This window comes from Anolis sagrei, chromosome 8, assembly GCF_037176765.1.
Source record: "Anolis sagrei isolate rAnoSag1 chromosome 8, rAnoSag1.mat, whole genome shotgun sequence".
In the NCBI taxonomy this organism is placed as follows: domain Eukaryota; kingdom Metazoa; phylum Chordata; class Lepidosauria; order Squamata; family Dactyloidae; genus Anolis; species Anolis sagrei.
Window position 1 is genome coordinate 20,592,530 of NC_090028.1, and position 17,293 is coordinate 20,609,822.

Genomic DNA, 17,293 nt, shown 5'->3' on the forward strand with positions numbered 1-17,293 from the left:
ACTTGATGGAGTTGGATATGTCTGTGAGTCTTGCTGTTTTCTTTCAGAGCAATGATTTTCATTTAGGCAAATCCTTCCAATCCAGAACACTCTCCTGCTTTTTTCGTGGCCAGATGTGTTTACAGAAAGCATCGCAGTGCTCTTGAAGGACAAGTGCATAATGACTTTTAAAGGAAATTATGATCTTCATAAATAATGTTGCTAAACGCCACATGCAGATTGAGAGACATGCTTTGAATTCTCGTAAGCAGAGCTGTTGACATTTATAAACAGCATTCAATGGAATCCATTCATCTGATAACTGATATGTGGCACCCAAGTAATAATACGGGATCACAACAAAATTATGTCACTGATCCCAGCTCAAAATGAAATCTCATAGTTATACAGTCAATCACGTTTATACTTAAGGTGAAATGGCAAGGAGAAGGTTTGAGGAAAAGTGACAAAGAGAGTTCCGGAGGTCCGAAAAAGCACGCTTTTATTTCCAGCTAGGACTCTGGAGTGGAGCTATGTCCAAAAGCACCAGAGCACCGATATAGGCGTTGACTATGGCTTTTATACCCTCCAATTGTAGGCAAACAAAGAACATGCTTTTACATACATTGACATCATTCTCTGTGTCACTTTAGCATCATATCAAATTCTATCAAATTCTATCTTCCAACATACAAAATGATCAAGGGTCTGGACAACAAGCCCTATGAGGAACGGCTTAAGGAGCTGGGCATGTTTAGCCTGAAGAAGAGAAGGCTGAGAGGAGATATGATAGCCATGTATAAATATGTGGGAGGAAGCCACAGGGAGGAGGGAGCAAGCTTGTTTTCTGCTTCCTTGGAGACCAGGACGCGGAACAATGGCTTCAAACTACAAGAGAGGAGATTCCATCTGAACATGAGGAAGAACTTCCTGACTATGAGAGCCAGGCATGTAGCCAGGGGGGGGGCTCGGGGGGCTTCAGCCCCCCCCCCCCCGAAATTTTCATGGTGGTTCGCGAAAAGGCCTTACTGGTGCATTATTTAAACTGTTATGTTTATTCATATCATGATCTGATCACCATACTCAATATATCCCATATGCATGGGGGTATTGGGGTAACGATACAAAAGGTTTGCTAGGCTAGCCCCTCTTTCACTCAGACTCAGCCCCCCCCCCGAAACTCAGCCCCCCCCGAATCCCCCCCTGAAAAAAAATTCAGCCCCCCCCCCGAAACGAAATCCTGGCTACGGGCCTGATGAGAGCCGTTCAGCAGTGAAACTCTCTGCCCCGGAGTGTGATGGAGGCTCCTTCTTTGGAAGCTTTTAAACAGAGGCTGGATGGCCATCTGTCAGGGGTGATTAGAATGCAAGATTCCTGCTTCTTGGCAGAATGGGGTTGGACTGGATGGCCCATGAGGTCTCTTCCAACTCTTTGATTCTATGATTCTTACTGGGGGGGGGGGATCCTTTGTTGAGAGGTGATGAGCTGTCCCTGATGGTTTCTTGTCTGGAGTTCCCCTGTGTTTGAGTATTGTTCTTTATTTACTGTTATTATTTTAGTTTTTTAAATATTGGTAGCCAGATTTTGATGCGGGAAGGAGGTCATAGCGTTGCCTTGAGGGCCGCCTTTTGTTTCACTTTCACTTCTCTGGAGTCCCTTCCTGGTTCTGGCAGGGAGCAAAGTCAAGTCCCGCCCCTGCTTTGACTGACACGCGGCTGGGCCACAGGAACGCCGGCCCCGAAGGGCGTGGGCCAATCAGAGGCGGCGGGGCGGCCTTTCTTCCCCGCCCACCAAGTGTCTGTGGAGTTTCCCTCAGGTGGGAAGAAGAGGCGGAAGAGAAGGGAGGATGCTTGTCCCGTGGGGCCCCGAGGCCGCCCTGCTGTGCCGGGACCTGGTGTCCTTCTACCGGGCGCACTGGCTGGAAGGGCGGCTGTCCCTCTGCGAGGAGGCGACGCTGCGGGAGCGAGGCAGGCGCCTCCTTCCCGGGCCGGCCAAGAGGACCCTGGGGCTGGGCGGCCTGGCCGGGAAGGAGGCGAGGCTGGCGCCCGCCCTGGGCTTCCTGGAGCTGCTCTGCGTCCACCTCGCCCTGGCGCCCTGGAGGAAGGAGGCCCGCGCCCTCAAGGTCAGACACCAAGGGAAGAAGAGTCTCCCACAAGAGGGGTCGCCAGGCCAAACTTCCAGCTCAGCAACAGTCACTTTTCCCATCCACAAGTTACCAGCCCATAACAATCCCTTTGGTCATGAAAAAAGTTGCCAGTCAATAACTAATCCATAACTTTGGCCATTAAAAATGCAATTCAATAACACCAAACCCATGACTTTTGCCACCCACATGTTGCCAATCTGGTTGGAGCTTCCCCCATTTATTTATCTATCTTGTCTATCGTGTCAGGGGCAACCAGACAATTGTATTACATTTCTAACAGAACAAAATAAACAGACACAAAACACAAAGTTTGCAGGCTTGGTAGTTGATTTAATGTCCGTTGAACAGTATCTGGCCACTTGAAATGCCTCTGGTGTTGCCGCAAGGAGGTCCTCCATCATGCATGTCCTCTTGGATTCATCTCTTACGCTTGAGGCTCAGGCGTCGGTGTCCGGGAGGGCTTTTGCACAACTGAGACTCGTGCGCCAACTGCGACCATACCGCGCAAAGTCTGATCTGGCCGGGGTGGTCCATGCCTTGGTCATCTCTAGATTGGACTACTGCAATGCGCTCTACGTGGGGCTGCCCTTGAAAACGGCTCGGAAATTTCAGTTAGTTCAACAGGTGGCGGCCAGGATGTTAACTGGTGCTCCTTACTGAGAGAGGTCAACCCTCCTGTTTAAGGAGCTCCATTGGCTGCCCTTCATTTTCTGGTCCCAATTCAAGGTGCAGGTGATCACCTACAAAGCCCTAAATGGTTTGGGACGTGCCTACCTGCGTGACCACATCTCCATTTATGAACCTGCACGCTCCCTTTGTTCATCCGGAGAGGCCCTGCTCATGATTCCACCTGCGTTGCAGGCACGTTTGGTGGGGACAAGGGACAGGGCCTTCTCTGTGGTAGCCCCCCCACTCTGGAACGCCCTCCCCAAGGACATTAGACAGGCTCCCACATTGACAGTCTTTAGGAAGAACTTGAAGACTTGGCTATTCCGGTGTGCCTTTCCAGAATAGGAAACTCCAGCAACACGTCCCAGAAGCACTTTACTAGAGACCTAAGATTGTCAGCACGTTGCACCTATCCAAAAATCCTTATATTTCAGCTGTCACACTCAGCACTTTGCTTGCTTGCTTGCATGCTGGTTGCTGGCTGACTGGCTGCCCTGACACGAGAAATAAAAACTCGGCACTTTTAATCTGTACCCATTTACACTTGGCCCGGCCTTAGTTTTATTGTTTTATGGTGTATTGTTCTACTGTTTACTGTTATTGCTTTAATTGTTTTGATTTGCTTTATGGTTTATGTATATTGTTGTTTTATTGAGGCCGAGGCCTTGTAAGCCGCATCGAGTCCTTCGGGAGATGTTAGCGGGGTACAAATAAAGTTAATAAATAATAATAATAATAATAATAATAATAATAATAATAATAATGTGGCAGGGCTCAGGTTGCATTGCAGCAGTGGGTCAGTGGTTTGCTCTTCTCCACACTCGCATGTCGTGGATTCAACTTTGTAGCCCCATTTCTTAAGGTTGGCTCTGCATCTCATGGTGCCAGAGTGCAGTCTGTTCAGGCCTTCCAAGTCGCCCAGTTTTCTGTGTGTCTCACATTTGGTATCAGCCATTGATTGCGGTTCTGGGTTTGAGCCTGCCACTTTTGGACTCTCGCTTGCAGAGGTGTTCCAGCGACTGTCTCTGTAGATCTTAGAAAACTATTTCTTGATTTAAGTCATTGTTGTGCTGGCTGATATGCAAACAAGGGATGAGCTGGAGATGTCTCTGCCTTGGTCCTTTCACTATTGGCTGCTACTCCCTGGCAGATGTCAGGTGGTGCAATACCGGCTAAGCAGTGTAATTTCTCCAGTGGTGTAGGGCGCAGACACCCCGTGATAATGCAGCATTTCTCATTAAGAGTCACATCTGTTTTAGCGTGGTGAGATGTGTTCCACACTGGGCATGCGTACTCAGCAGCAGAGTAGCATAACGCAAGGGCAGATGTCTTCACTGTGTCTGGTTGTGATCCCCAGGTTGTGCCCGTCAGCTTTTGTATGATATCGTTTCTAGCACCTACTTTTTGTTTGATATTCAGGCAGTGCTTCTTATAGGTCGGAGCATGGTCCAGAGTGACTCCCAGGTATTTGGGTGTGTTGCAATGCTCCAGTGGGATTCCTTCCCAGGTAATCCTCAGAGCTCGGGATGCTTGTCTGTTCTTAAGGTGAAAAGCACATGTCTGTGTTTTAGATGGATTAGGGATCAGCTGGTTTTCCCTGTAATAGGCAGTAAGAGCACCTCTAGCTTCAGAGAGCTTCTGTTCAACCATCTCAAATCTCCCTGCTTGAGCAGTGATGGTATGATCGTCAGCATAGATAAAGCTCTCTGTCCCTTCTGGCAGTGGCTGGTCATTTGTGTGAATGTTGAACATGGATGGAGCAAGCACGCTCCCCTGAGGCAGGCCGATCTTCTGTTTCCACCATCTGCTTCTCTGGCCCTGGAACTCAAAAAAAAAGCTCCTGTTTTGTAGCAGATTTCCTATGAGGCAGGTGAGGTGGTAGTCCTTTGTGATATTATACATTTTTCTCAGGAAGAGGCGGTGGTTTACAGTATCATAAACCGCTGACAGGTCTATGAAGACAGCTCCAGCCGATAACAAACGCCCAATCAATCCCTTTTGTCATGAAATAGTTGCCAGTCAATAACTATTAACTAATCAATAACTAATTAAAATACCATTCAGTTACACCAAACCCATAACTTTTGCCACCCACATGTTGCCAGTCAGGTTGGAGCTTCCCCATTGAAGAGGGGCAGCTTGTTTTTGAACTTGGTTAGAAGGTCAACAATTATTCCGGAAGCAAGTGATTACTTAAATGAGAGCCTGTGCTCCAGGCCCAACAATGGCGCAATCACTGAGTTCATGTATTTACATGTACCGTATATAATCGAGTATAAGCCAACCCAAATATAAGCCAAGGCACCTAATTTTACCACAAAAAACTGGGAAAATGGATTGACTTGAATATAAGCCGAGGGTGGGAAATGCAGCCGCTACTGGTCAATTTCAAAGTAAAAATAGATACCAATAAAATTATTTTAATTTAGGCATCAGTAGGTTAAGTGTTTTTGAATATTTACATAAAACTGTAATTCAAGATAAGACTTCCCAACTCTGATTAAACCAGTATTCTAACCTTCTTCAATGTAAATATGCTTACATGTCCTCCAATAATAATAAATAGAGTAAAATAATAATAATAATGATAATAGAGTAAAATAATGGAATGTAATAATAACAGTAATAATAGAGTAAAATAATAAATGTAACAATAACATTATAAAATAGAGTAAAATAATAAATGTAATAACAACAACAATAATAAAACAATAAATGTAATAACAATAACAACAAAGTAAAATAATAAATAACATTGACTCGAGTATAAGCCGGGGGAGACTTTTTCAGCCTAAAAAAAGGACTGAAAAACTAGGCTTATACTCGAGTATATACAGCATATTAAAAGGAGGAGGATCAATTACTAAAGCAACAATGAAATTGAAGTGAAGTATTGTATTTCATTGGTTAATAATCACACTTTTTTCTCTCCCCACCCTTTTTTTGCTTTTATGAGATAGCAGCTATTAAGCGGTTAAAAAATGCCCATTTGAAGGGCTTCTTTCACTGAAAAAGTCCCCCTAGGCTTATACTCGAGTCAAGGTTATTTATTATTTTACTGGAGCCCCCGGTGGCGCAGTGGGTTAAACCCCTGTGCCGGCAGGACTGAAGACCGACAGGTCGCAGGTTCGAATCTGGGGAGAGGCGAATGAGCTCCCTCTATCAACTCCAGCTCCTCATGCGGGGACATGAGAGAAGCCTCCCAGAAGGATAATAAAAACATCAAATCGTCAGGGATCCCCTGGGCAACGTCCTTGCAGACGGCCAATTTTCTCACACCAGAAGCGACTTACAGTTTCTCAAGTCGCTCCTGACACGACAAAAAATTTTTTTTACTCTGTTATCATTATTATTATTATCATTTCATTTATTATTTTATTCTATTTTTTATTATTATTATTACATTTATCATTTTACTCTATTATTATACATTTATTATTTTACTGTATGTTATTGCTACATTATTTTACTCTTTTTTATTATTATTACATTTGTTATGTTACTCTCCTTATTATTATTGGAAGGATACGTAAGCACATTTACATTGAAGAAGGTAAATAATCATTTAATCAGAGTTGGACAGTCTTATCTTAAATTACCATTTTTGTAAATATTCAAAAATATATGACCTACTGATTCCTCAATTAATGTAATTTAATTGGTATCTATTTTTATTTCAAAATTTACCTTAGCTGCTGCATTTCCCACCCTCGGCTTATACTCGAGTCAATCCGTTTTCTCAGTTTTTCGTGGTAAAATTAGGTGCCTCGGTTTATATTCGGGTTGGCTTATACTCGAGTATATACGGTACATGCAGTGGGCTTGGATTTTGAAGTTTCTTAATAATTAACTACAAGTCTTCTAATTTTGGTTAATTAACTGCAGGCCTTCTATCTCTGGTCAGAAAGGGCAGAGAGCTATTGACAAAAAGAGAAAGAGAAAACAACCCCCAAGAGTTGAGAAGGGTGGGGTAAAAATGCTGTCAATAATAGATAGATAGATAGATAGATAGATAGATAGATAGATAGATAGATAGATAGATAGATAGATAGATAGATAGATGCTGTAAATAATAGGTAGGTAGATAGATAGATAGATAGATAGATAGATAGATAGATATGAAGTTCTGGAAGATAAGGATTTCAAGTGACACCTGTGCCTTCCTTCAACTTTCCTTTGATAATTTTATGGATATCATGATTGGACATGCTTGCTACATTTTAGAGAATAATAACAGCATACCTTTCTAACTGGTTGTCATTTAGATAGGAAGTCAGTATGGGGGTGTGGTTGACACGTAGGACTGGGAAATTCCAGCTCCGAGTCTCCACTTAATCACGAACCTCATGATGTGGGCAGGGCAGTCCCATGCTTTCTCAACTTGGTCCACCTTGCAGGGATATAAAAGTTTGGGGGATACACCCATCTCTTCTAAGGTTTCAAGAGGGAAAAACTCAATCACTACATCCCTCTTGACACACAAACAGAGAAAGATCTTAAAACACACAGAGAGAGATCTTAAAGCACACAGCACATGCTCTCCATACTAAAGTGTAAGAAGGCAGATTCAAAAAGGCTTGCAGTAGAAAATTATTCATGTTAAACAATCAAAAGAGAGCAGAAACAGAGAGGAGAGAAGAAATTAGATACATTCCAACTGTCATACAGGAGACATGGTGGAAGGGAATTCCCTCAGTCTATACCAGGCATGGAAAAACTTTACAACTAGGGGGATCACATGCTAGCACTACCTGCTACCAGAAGGAAAGAGAAAAAGAAGGAAGGAAGGAAGGAAGGAAGGAAGGAAGGAAGGAAGGAAGGAAGGAAGGACAAAAGAGAGGAAGGGAAGGGTGGAAGGAGGAAGGGAAGAGAGGGAAGGAGGGAGGGAGGAAAGAGAGAAGGAAGGAAAGACAAAAGAGAAGGATGAAAGGGTAGAAAGGAAGGGAAGGCAAGGAGAAAGAGGGAGGGAAGGAGGAAAGAAAGAGAGAAGGAAGAATAGAATAGTGAGAAAGAGAAGGGCCCGAGAAAAGAGCCAAAGGGGCCGCGTCTGGCCCTCAGGCTTGGGTTTCCCCATCTCTGGTCTATTCTGAACTAATTAAACCTTTCCTCATTGAGGACTTGAGACTTGGGCAGTATGGGGTTGAATTCCAACATAAATAAGGAGCTACATTGGCTGCCGTTTATTTTCCGGTTCCAATTCAAAGTGCAGGTTCTTACCTACAAAGCCCTGAACGGTTTGGGACCCACCTACCTGCGTGATCGCATATCTGTGTACAAACCCACACGATCTCTTCGATCATCTGGAGAGGCCCTGCTCTGGTTCCTGCCTCCCTCGCAGGTGCGATTAGTGGGGACGAGGGAGAGGGCCTTCTAGGTGGTGGCCCCCTGACTCTGGAACTCACTTCCCAAGGACATCAGGCATGCCCCAACATTGGCAGTCTTTAGGAGGAGCCTGAAAATGTGGCTGTTCCAGTGTACCTTCCCAAAATAAGGAAAATAATTCCCTGCAATATGTCCTCAGAATGCACTTTAACTTTTGGATTGGGTTGGACTGCGCTCCCCTCACTTCTTTTAAAACCCTCCTACCAGATATATCCTACCTTGTTCATGCCCAGCATTTATTTTTTAAATTTTAAACTATTACATTTGGCCCAGCCATAAGTTTTTAAATCCTTGTGTGTTATTGTTTATTGCTTATTGTTTATATGTGGTTTATATTAATTTATTGCATTGTATTGTTTTTGTTTATGCTTTCTTGTTTTATTGATGTGTTGTTGGGCTTGGCCTCATGTAAACCGCTCCGAGTCCCTTGGGGAGATGGTGGCGGGGAATAATAAAGTATTATTATTATTATTATTATTAAATAAAGGCTGATATGTTATTAGCCATATAGCCAAAACTTATGCTGTCATAAGTTCCTAATGTTCCTTTTTCCTCCCCTCCAGACTTTTACAGGAAACTTTGTCTACTACGTACGATCTGTTCTTCCAGAAGAGGTTGTGGAAAGATTACTAGGAAAAATTGGCTACGTCGCAACCACGGCCACAGAGTTCACATTAATTAGAAAGCTAAATCAGGAGGAAGCTGAACAAATTGCATTTGAACTGTTCCTTGCCAGAATTGAGTGTGAAAATCTTGATGTTGCTGAGGACACAAGTGACAGCGATTTGGGGGATCTGCGGCAGGAACGAGCTCAAGAGCACTGGAGTCCTGGAGAGGACCTTGATAAAAAGCAGCAGCCTACCCAGAGTAAAGAATATGTGTTTGCTAGAGGAGAAAGTGAGGCACAAGATGACCATGGTCCTCAGGAGACATACCTAACTCAAAGCACTCTGGCCCTCAAAAGGCCTGAGAATCCTGAGCTCAGAAGTGAAGTTTCTCACAGATGTCCTACTGAAGATTTGCAAACAGCTATTTCCAAACACTTTCCTGAGCCAAACACAAACCAAAGAAGTGTAGATGTTTCCTCAAACTTTTGTGTCAAAAGCTCTGACAGTGAGGATTTCTTAATTAAATACAGTGACATTGTCATTGGGCAGAAGCCTCTCCAACTCACAGATCTGTCTCCAAAAGCGTCAGCCAATGAGACTCGGGCCACGGGGTTCATTGAGACAGGACTGGGCCCAGCAGCCGACGGGGCACAGTTGGCCACTCTTCTGTCTCCTGATGCTAGTGGGCCACAAGCCTTGGCAATACTGAATAATGGCACTCTGGGAAACCACCGCCTATATGATTACAGAACCCAAGAGACAGATGAATCTAATGTTTGCAGTGCTATGAACTGCCTCGGCATTTATGGAGCAGATCCTACAGACCAACCCAAAGAACTGAAAGGTAACACTGTCCAACACAGCAATATGCATACAGGATGTAACTTATCCAGAGAAGAGGACCCTTGTGACTTATTCTGTAACAACAAACTAAAAATCAAGCTGATGTATCCTGTAGAGGAAACAACACAATTAGAGCAAAGAACTAGCAGGAGTGCAAACCAAGAAGTTCATCTTTCTGGAATGAAGCTTGAAGATCCACCTGGTAGAAAGAGAGGAGGCTTCAACATTAACAGCTATTCTTCACCAGACCTCTTCTGTAATATCACCAGCTGTGAATGTCCTGCTGTTGACTCAGCTTACAACAAACTTGTAGTCGGCAATCCAGGTACATCTGGAGCTGGGGAGATCTCTAGGAATGTTGGAGAGCAACCCACTTCATCTTACGCTGTTGCACCTAAGACCCTTGAACATGGCGGCCTTACAGCAATCCTTCAGTGCAAGCAGGAAGGATGTCCTCTCCATTCCTCTTTTGCAGACTTTAATACTTGCCTTGCACCAGTAAGTGAAACTAATCCAGAGGGTTATGTTATTATAAACAAGGACGACTAAGAAACAAGATATTACAAAAATGGTATCAATAAAAATGAACAATTCAAAAAACTATTTTTAGTTTTTCTTTACAGCCTCAACTTGGTACTAATTTATTATTCTGTAACTCATGAAACATAACCTACATAAATATCAAAAGGAAAAAAAGTCCAAATGTCTGGTATATTGTCATATGAGGTCTGCAGTTGATTGTGGTTGGTGATAGAAGGTTAATGTGAGTATTAGTTCTAGAGGGTTTGGTGATCTGTAAGTGGGAGTTCATGGGTGAAAGCAATTAGGGGTGGAGGTGTGCAGGAGTTGGGTTGCAGCTGGGTGTTACTGGATTTAAGGAGCTAACCTTGGGAGAAAAGTATCTGTTGCATTTTGGTGGTGGATGCTGGTGGTTTCCCCCCCAGGTCTGTTGGATTTTCGGTATCCTGACCTGTGTCCTGTAATCTTGTAACCCGAAACCTTGAACCGGCTTTTGACCAGGGATCTTCAAACTAAGGCCCAGGGGCCGGATGCGGCCCTCCAAGGTCATTTACTCGGCTCTCACTGAGGGTCAACCAAAGTCTGAAAGCACACAATAACAACAACAGTCCTACCTCAGCAGCCAAAAGCAGGCCCACACTTCCCATTTAAATAATAATAAGTTTATATTTGTTAAAATTGTTATTTTTAATTATTATATTACTTTTAAGTGTTTTTTGTACTACAAATAAGGTATGTACAATTTGCATAGGAATTCATTCATGCTTTTTTTCAAATTATAATCCGGCCCTCCAACAGTTTGAGGCACTGTGACCTGGCCCTCTGTTTCAAAGGTTTGAGGACCCCTGGTATAGACTCTTGAAACCTGGACTTTGTTTATTGAACTCTCGGCATTTGACCATTGGAGTGGACCCTTTTGACTACGAAGTTATTTTTGCTATCAGATTTTGTTTATTCTGTAGCTGAGTGTTATCTTTGTGTTTTATATTTTGGACTATAAAAACAGCCAGCAAGTAAGTGCTGTTTTAATTAAACTGTTTGTTAAAACTGGGAGTTTGATTCATCTCTACCTAAACAAGGTAGAGCCCTAGCAATGTGACATATATATTCATAACACAACAACAAGTAATTCCACGTACAATGTTCTTGTTTCAGAGGAATCCTTCTTCAGGTTATGTTAATTTACAAATGGTGTGTAACAGTCTTTTGATGTGTGGTATACTAGACTAAGGGTTTGTAGAACATATGGGGTGTTTATACATATCTGTTCTGGTTAATCAATTACCGTTACTATCAGTATGTGCCTATGTTTTGTTTATAAGATAAGTAGCATGGAAAAGCCTTGAATTGGAACAAGACCGAGCAAGTGTAATTAAAGAGACAGCGATATATCCATAACAACATACGAGAAGATTTTGAGACCACAGGTTTAAGAAGAAAATAACCACACATCAAATGACTGTTACTGACTATTTGTAAATTAACACAACCTGAAGGATTCCCCCGAAACAAGGACATTGTGCCTGAGATGACTTGTGTTATGTATATATACCAGACATTTGTACTTTTTTCCTTTGGATAATTATGCAGTTAATTTACTATATTTATATACTGCCCCTCTCAGCCCGCAGATGACTCTGGGCGGTTTATAGTCAGCATCAAAGACATAAAATACAATTAAAACGGTTAATTTAAATATAAAACCAAATAAAACAATCAATATCAATAAAAACATGTATCAGTTGAGTCTCCTAGTTAAAAGCATGATCCTGTAGCATCATCCAGTTGTTCCCTTTTTTTTCTCTATGTCTGTTATATTGTATCTGTAAACGCTTGCTCACAAAGCCAAGTCTTGGCTTTATTTCGGAGTGTTAAAAGGGAAAGGGCTGATCTAATATCCCTAGGGAGGGTGTTCCATAGCCGAGGGGCCACCACTGAGAAGGCCCTATCTCTCGTCCCGCCAGATGTAGTTGTAACGACGGCAGGATCAAGAGCAGGGCCTCCCCAGATGATCTTAATGGCTGGAATCCTGGGTTTGGGTGTGGTAAATTCAAGTTCAAATTACCGTTATGGTACGTTTCATGAGCTACAGTATAATAATAATTTAGTACCCAGTTGGGGCTGTAAAGAAAGACTAAAATTGTTTCTGAATTATTTTTATTGATACCATTTTTGTAATATCGCAATATAGATATCTGTGCCTAATTGACTAAGAAATAAGGCCATGAAAACATTCCAGATGTAAACACCAGTCTCTCAGGAGATGGGGGAGGGGGGCAGCCTAGTACCAAGCAGCTCTTGCCTCTATTCATTTTCTCCATACCCTGTTTCTCAGAAAATAAGACATACCCATAAAATAAGCTGTAGCAGGATTTCTGTTGCAACTCAGGGTAGTTTCACCTTGCTCCCAAACACCACCACACCAGAGCCGTAGATTTTGTAGTTTATTGAGAAAAAAGCAAAGTCAAAACATAGAATAAGAAATGCAAAAGCTCCACTAGCAGGACAGAGGCTTAAATGCAAAAACACAGTTCCCAAGATCCAAAGGCAAAAACAATAAGCATAATCCTTTAGGCAGTGATCAAACAAGAGTCCATGGTAAAACAGTGAAACACAAGACCCAAAATCCCAGATTCAGGAAGCCAAAAGCGTGCTGCTTAAAGCCAAGGTTAATCCATAGAACTTTGCATGGAAAGAGCCACATTGAACTGACAACTCCCGTTTGTCAACCAGAAAGCTAAATACCCTTTGCAGTCATGAACGCATTGCAATGACCCTTGGCCAACTTGGTCTCTCGCTTACAAGCTAAGCGAGAGCTCCTCCGAACCCTTAATTCTAAGCATTCTTGCCTGCTCATTAATTCACTATCTTCAAGGTTCTCTTTATCTTGGTCCAGATGGGCTAGATCACCATGGGAAGGCTGAGAAGGCGAAGACAACTCCACCTGGCCGTTATCTATCCCACTGACATTATTTTCCCCTGAGAACTGACTTGATGTTTCCCCTGCTGCATTGTCTGAAGCAGGCACAACAAAAATCTGAATCCCATAATTCTCAGGGAACTCTGGCTCACAAGACCCACAGGGTTCAGTTTCAGACTCAGAATCAAACTGAGCCACAACAATTTCGAAGCATTTGCACAATGTAAGCCATAACCTGAAAATAAGACATAGTGATGGGCATGGCTATGCAGCATACAAGGTCTACTCTCCCTGTCTAGTCCCGGTCCGTTGTTTTATGGCCACATTATTAGTCAGAAAAGACTTGTAATATGCCTCTCGTAAGGAAAGAAAGCCTTAAAAATATGTGCCATACCTTTTGCTATTCTTGTTATAACCCTTCTGCACACAACAAGGCAGAGAAGTGAGAAACCTGCATTCCTCCACTGTTTGAACTCCAGCTGCCATAGGTCCTGCCAGTGGTAAAGTATGACGGCAGGTATAGTCCTATAAGTTATATGGGGACAGATGAAAAGTTTCCTTCTCTCTCCTTGCTCTGATCACCTGGAATTTAAGTTTTAAGGAAATCGTGAATTATTCAGAATGTCAATGGGATAATACAATCTCTGCCAAAAAAAACATTTGTATGTGAAAATTTTAAAAATTGATATTTCTTGAATAAAAGTATGCAAAAAAGGAAATATTTGTTTATGGAATTAATGTAAATATCATGCTGTAACACCAACTAAAAAATATTGACAACATAAAGGGGCGCTATGGGTTTTGTGGGGCTAGATTAGACATAGGATACTGCTGGGCACCACAATTGAAGAGAAATATTGACAAGGTGGAATGTGTCCAGAGGAGGGAGACTAGAATGTTCAAGGGTCTGGAGAACAAAGCCTATGAGGAGTGGCTTAAAGAGCTGGGCATGTTTAGCCTGCAGAAGAGAAGTCTGAGAGGAGCCATGTAGAAATATGTGAAGGGAAGTCAAAGGGAGGAAGGAGCAAGTTTGTTTTCTGTTGCCCTGGAGACTAGGATGTGGCACAATAGCTTCAAATACAGGAAAGGAGATTCCACCTGAACATCAGGAAGAACTTCCTGTGAGAGCTGTTCAGCAGTGGAACTCTCTACCCCAAAGTGTGGTGGAGGCTCCATCTATAGAGGCTTTTTAACAGGCTGGATGGCCATCTGTCAGGGGTGCTTTGAATACAATATTCCTGCTTCTTGGCAGGGGATTGGACTGGATGGCCCATGATGTCTCTTCCAACTCTATGATTCTATGGGCAGAACAAATATATTAGGGGACCAAATGTAAACAGTATTAATCAGCTTCAAAACAATTGCGACTGAAAATATTTACACGTTTTAAGACCAAATTTCTGCATGAAACACATCTGATTGGTGATTATAGATGAAAAACACTTCATCCTTTCCTTTAAAATGCGAACACAGCGCCACTGCTTTTACCTGAAGCTAACTTCTGATATACCCTTGGATATTTACCTATTCTGTCCTAAATTAAAGGTTATTTAAATTAAAGTTTTCATCCGTTAAACAACGGATGAAAACTTTAATTTAAATAACCTTTAATTTAGGACAGAATAGGCCACATTATTAGTTAGAAAGGACTAAATTAAAGTTTTCCCGTGACATTAAGTCTAGTTGCATCAGATTGGGGGGGGGGGGGGGGGGGAATCTCCATTTCTAAGACAAAGAGCTGGCATTGCCCATAGACACCTCCTAGATCATGTGGCCAGCATGACCTTCCTGCAGAAGTAGTACCTATTGATCTTCTCACATTCGCATGTTTTCGAACTGCTAGGTTGGCAGAAGCTGAGGCTAAAAGCAGGAGCTCAAACCGCCAACCTTTCGGTCAGCAAGTTCAGCAGCTCAGTAGTTTAACCTGCTGCACCACCAGGGGGTCCTATGGTGTTCAAGTTCAGGATATTTTGGGGTAATTTGAAATAATCTCAAGAGTGCCCTCATTAAGAAATATACTGGTGCCATTATTTTTTGCCTAATGGTTGGCATCTTGCGAGTCATTTGTGATATCATTGAGAATTACGATTGCCGAGCTGTTTCCTATTCACACACACGAAGCCATTACCATCATCACAAATGCCAATACACTCTATCTTAAAAACCAGCCAAGTGACAAGTGAGTAAAACATGGAAAGTTTACTGAAACTGCAAAAACTTTGTTTCTGTGGGACATCCTGCAGCACATTTTCCTAGTTTTTCAATGAATATCTCATCGTGTAATCATCTATTAAGCCTCAGAAATGTTCTAAATAGAATAAGCAGAGGCGTTTTAAATCAGTTCCATTTAATCTGAATAAATAATGATACAAGTTTCTAAGGTGTTTTTAAATAGTGCCAAAGATCTCAAGTTATAACAGAAAGAACATTAAAACATTTCAAAGATGCTCGTGTCTCATCTGCCATCTTCCATCTCCCTGATAAATGGTAGGAGTGTAACACATACTTTCCATAAACATTTCAAACAGTACATTTTATACATATTCCTTAATAGAAAAATACAATGGAAAGAAATGTAGCAGTAGCTATCACAATAATCAGTGAAAGAGAAATGTGACCCTCAAAGGAGAAACAAGACGGATCAGCAGATCATGGTAAGTCAATGCTTTTGAAAATTGTGTTTTGATCAGGAATAAAATGAAGAAAAGCCAAGGAAGCAGCCCAGACCCTGAACCGGTGCCTGTCCACGTTTTGAAATTGAACCAAGACAAGATGGGAGGTCCTCCTGGTCCTTCTGGGTGCTTTGAATGTGATTTTTCCGCTTCTTGGCAGGGGGTTGGACTGGATGGCCCACAAGGTCTCTTCCAACTCTATCATTCTATGGTCAGTCAGAAGGCAGATCAGATATAGGGTGGCAACTTATGTTGGATGGGGTCACACTCCTCCTGAAGACACAGGTCCAAAGTCCGAGGGTCCTCGGACTTTGCTAAGCCTGGAGGCCCAGGTGTCGGCGGTTGCCAGGAGAGCCTTTGAACAATTAAAACTTGTGCGCTAAGTGTGACCATATCTTGAGAAGCCGGACTTGGCCATGGTGGTCCATGCCTTGGTTAGATCCCATTTAGACTACTGTAACAGGTTCTACGTGGGGCTGCCCTTGAAGAATATCTGGAAACTTCAATTAGTTCAGAGATCTGCAGCCAGGTTATTAACGGGTGCTAGACCCAGGGAGCATACTAGCCCCCTGTTAAAGCACCTGAACTGGCTGCCAATTCCTTTCCTGGCCCAATTCAAGGTGCTGGTATTGACTTTAAAGCCCTAATGCAGTGTTTCTCAACCTGGGGGTCGCGGGAGGGTGTCAGAGGGGTCACCAAAGACCATCACAAAACACAGTATATTCCGTTGGTCATGGGGGTTCTGTGTGGGAAGTCTGACCCAACTCTATCGTTGGTGGGGTTCAGAATGCTCTTTGAGTGTAGGTGAACTATAAATCCCAGCAACTACAACTCCCAAATGTCAAAGTCTATTTTTCTCAAACTCCCAATAGTCTTCACATTTGGGCATATTGAGTATTTATGCCAAGTTTGGTCCAGATCTATCATTGCTTGAGTCCACAGTGCTCTCTGGAGGTAGGTGAACTACAACTCCCAAACTTGAGGTCATTGCTCACCAAACCCTTCCAATATTTTCTGTTGGTCATGGGAGGTCTTGGTTCTATTTCAGGGGTCAGGAACCTTCGGCTCTCCAGGTGTGGTGGACTTCAACTCCCACAATTCCTTGAGGCTCGGCATTCACCCCAAAGGCTTACCTTGGCCTCAAGGAATTGTGGGAGTTGAAGTCCACCACACCTGGAGAGCCGAAGGTTCCCCATGCCTGTTCTATTTCATTGTTGATGGAGTCCAGGATGCTCTTTGATTGTAGGTTGACTATAAATGCCAGCAACTACAACTCCCAAATGACAAAATCGATTCCCCCCCCCCCCCAACCCCAGTGGTATTCAAATTTGGGCCTATTGGGTATTTGTGCCAAATTTGGTCCAGTGAATGAAAATACATCCTGCATATCAGATATTTACATTACAATTCATAACAGTAGCAAAATTACAGTTGTGAAGCAACAACACAAATAATGTTATGGTTGGGGGTCACCACAACACGAGGAACTGTATTAAGGGGTCGTGGCATTAGGAAGGTTGAGAAACACTGCCCTAATGGTTCAGGTCCTTCTTAC

At 42.8% G+C, this 17,293-nt stretch overlaps 1 protein-coding gene across 1 annotated transcript; it reads left to right on the plus strand.

Annotated features, from left to right (window-relative positions):
• The first annotated feature begins 1,753 nt into the window (after window positions 1-1,753).
• Window positions 1,754-13,769, plus strand: LOC132783191 (spermatogenesis-associated protein 2-like). The gene is made up of 2 exons (XM_060788281.2): window positions 1,754-2,101; window positions 8,740-13,769. The coding sequence occupies exons 1-2, from the start codon at window positions 1,826-1,828 to the stop codon at window positions 10,174-10,176; spliced, it is 1,713 nt and encodes a 570-aa protein (XP_060644264.2). The 5' UTR covers window positions 1,754-1,825; the 3' UTR covers window positions 10,177-13,769.
• The last annotated feature ends 3,524 nt before the right edge of the window (window positions 13,770-17,293 follow it).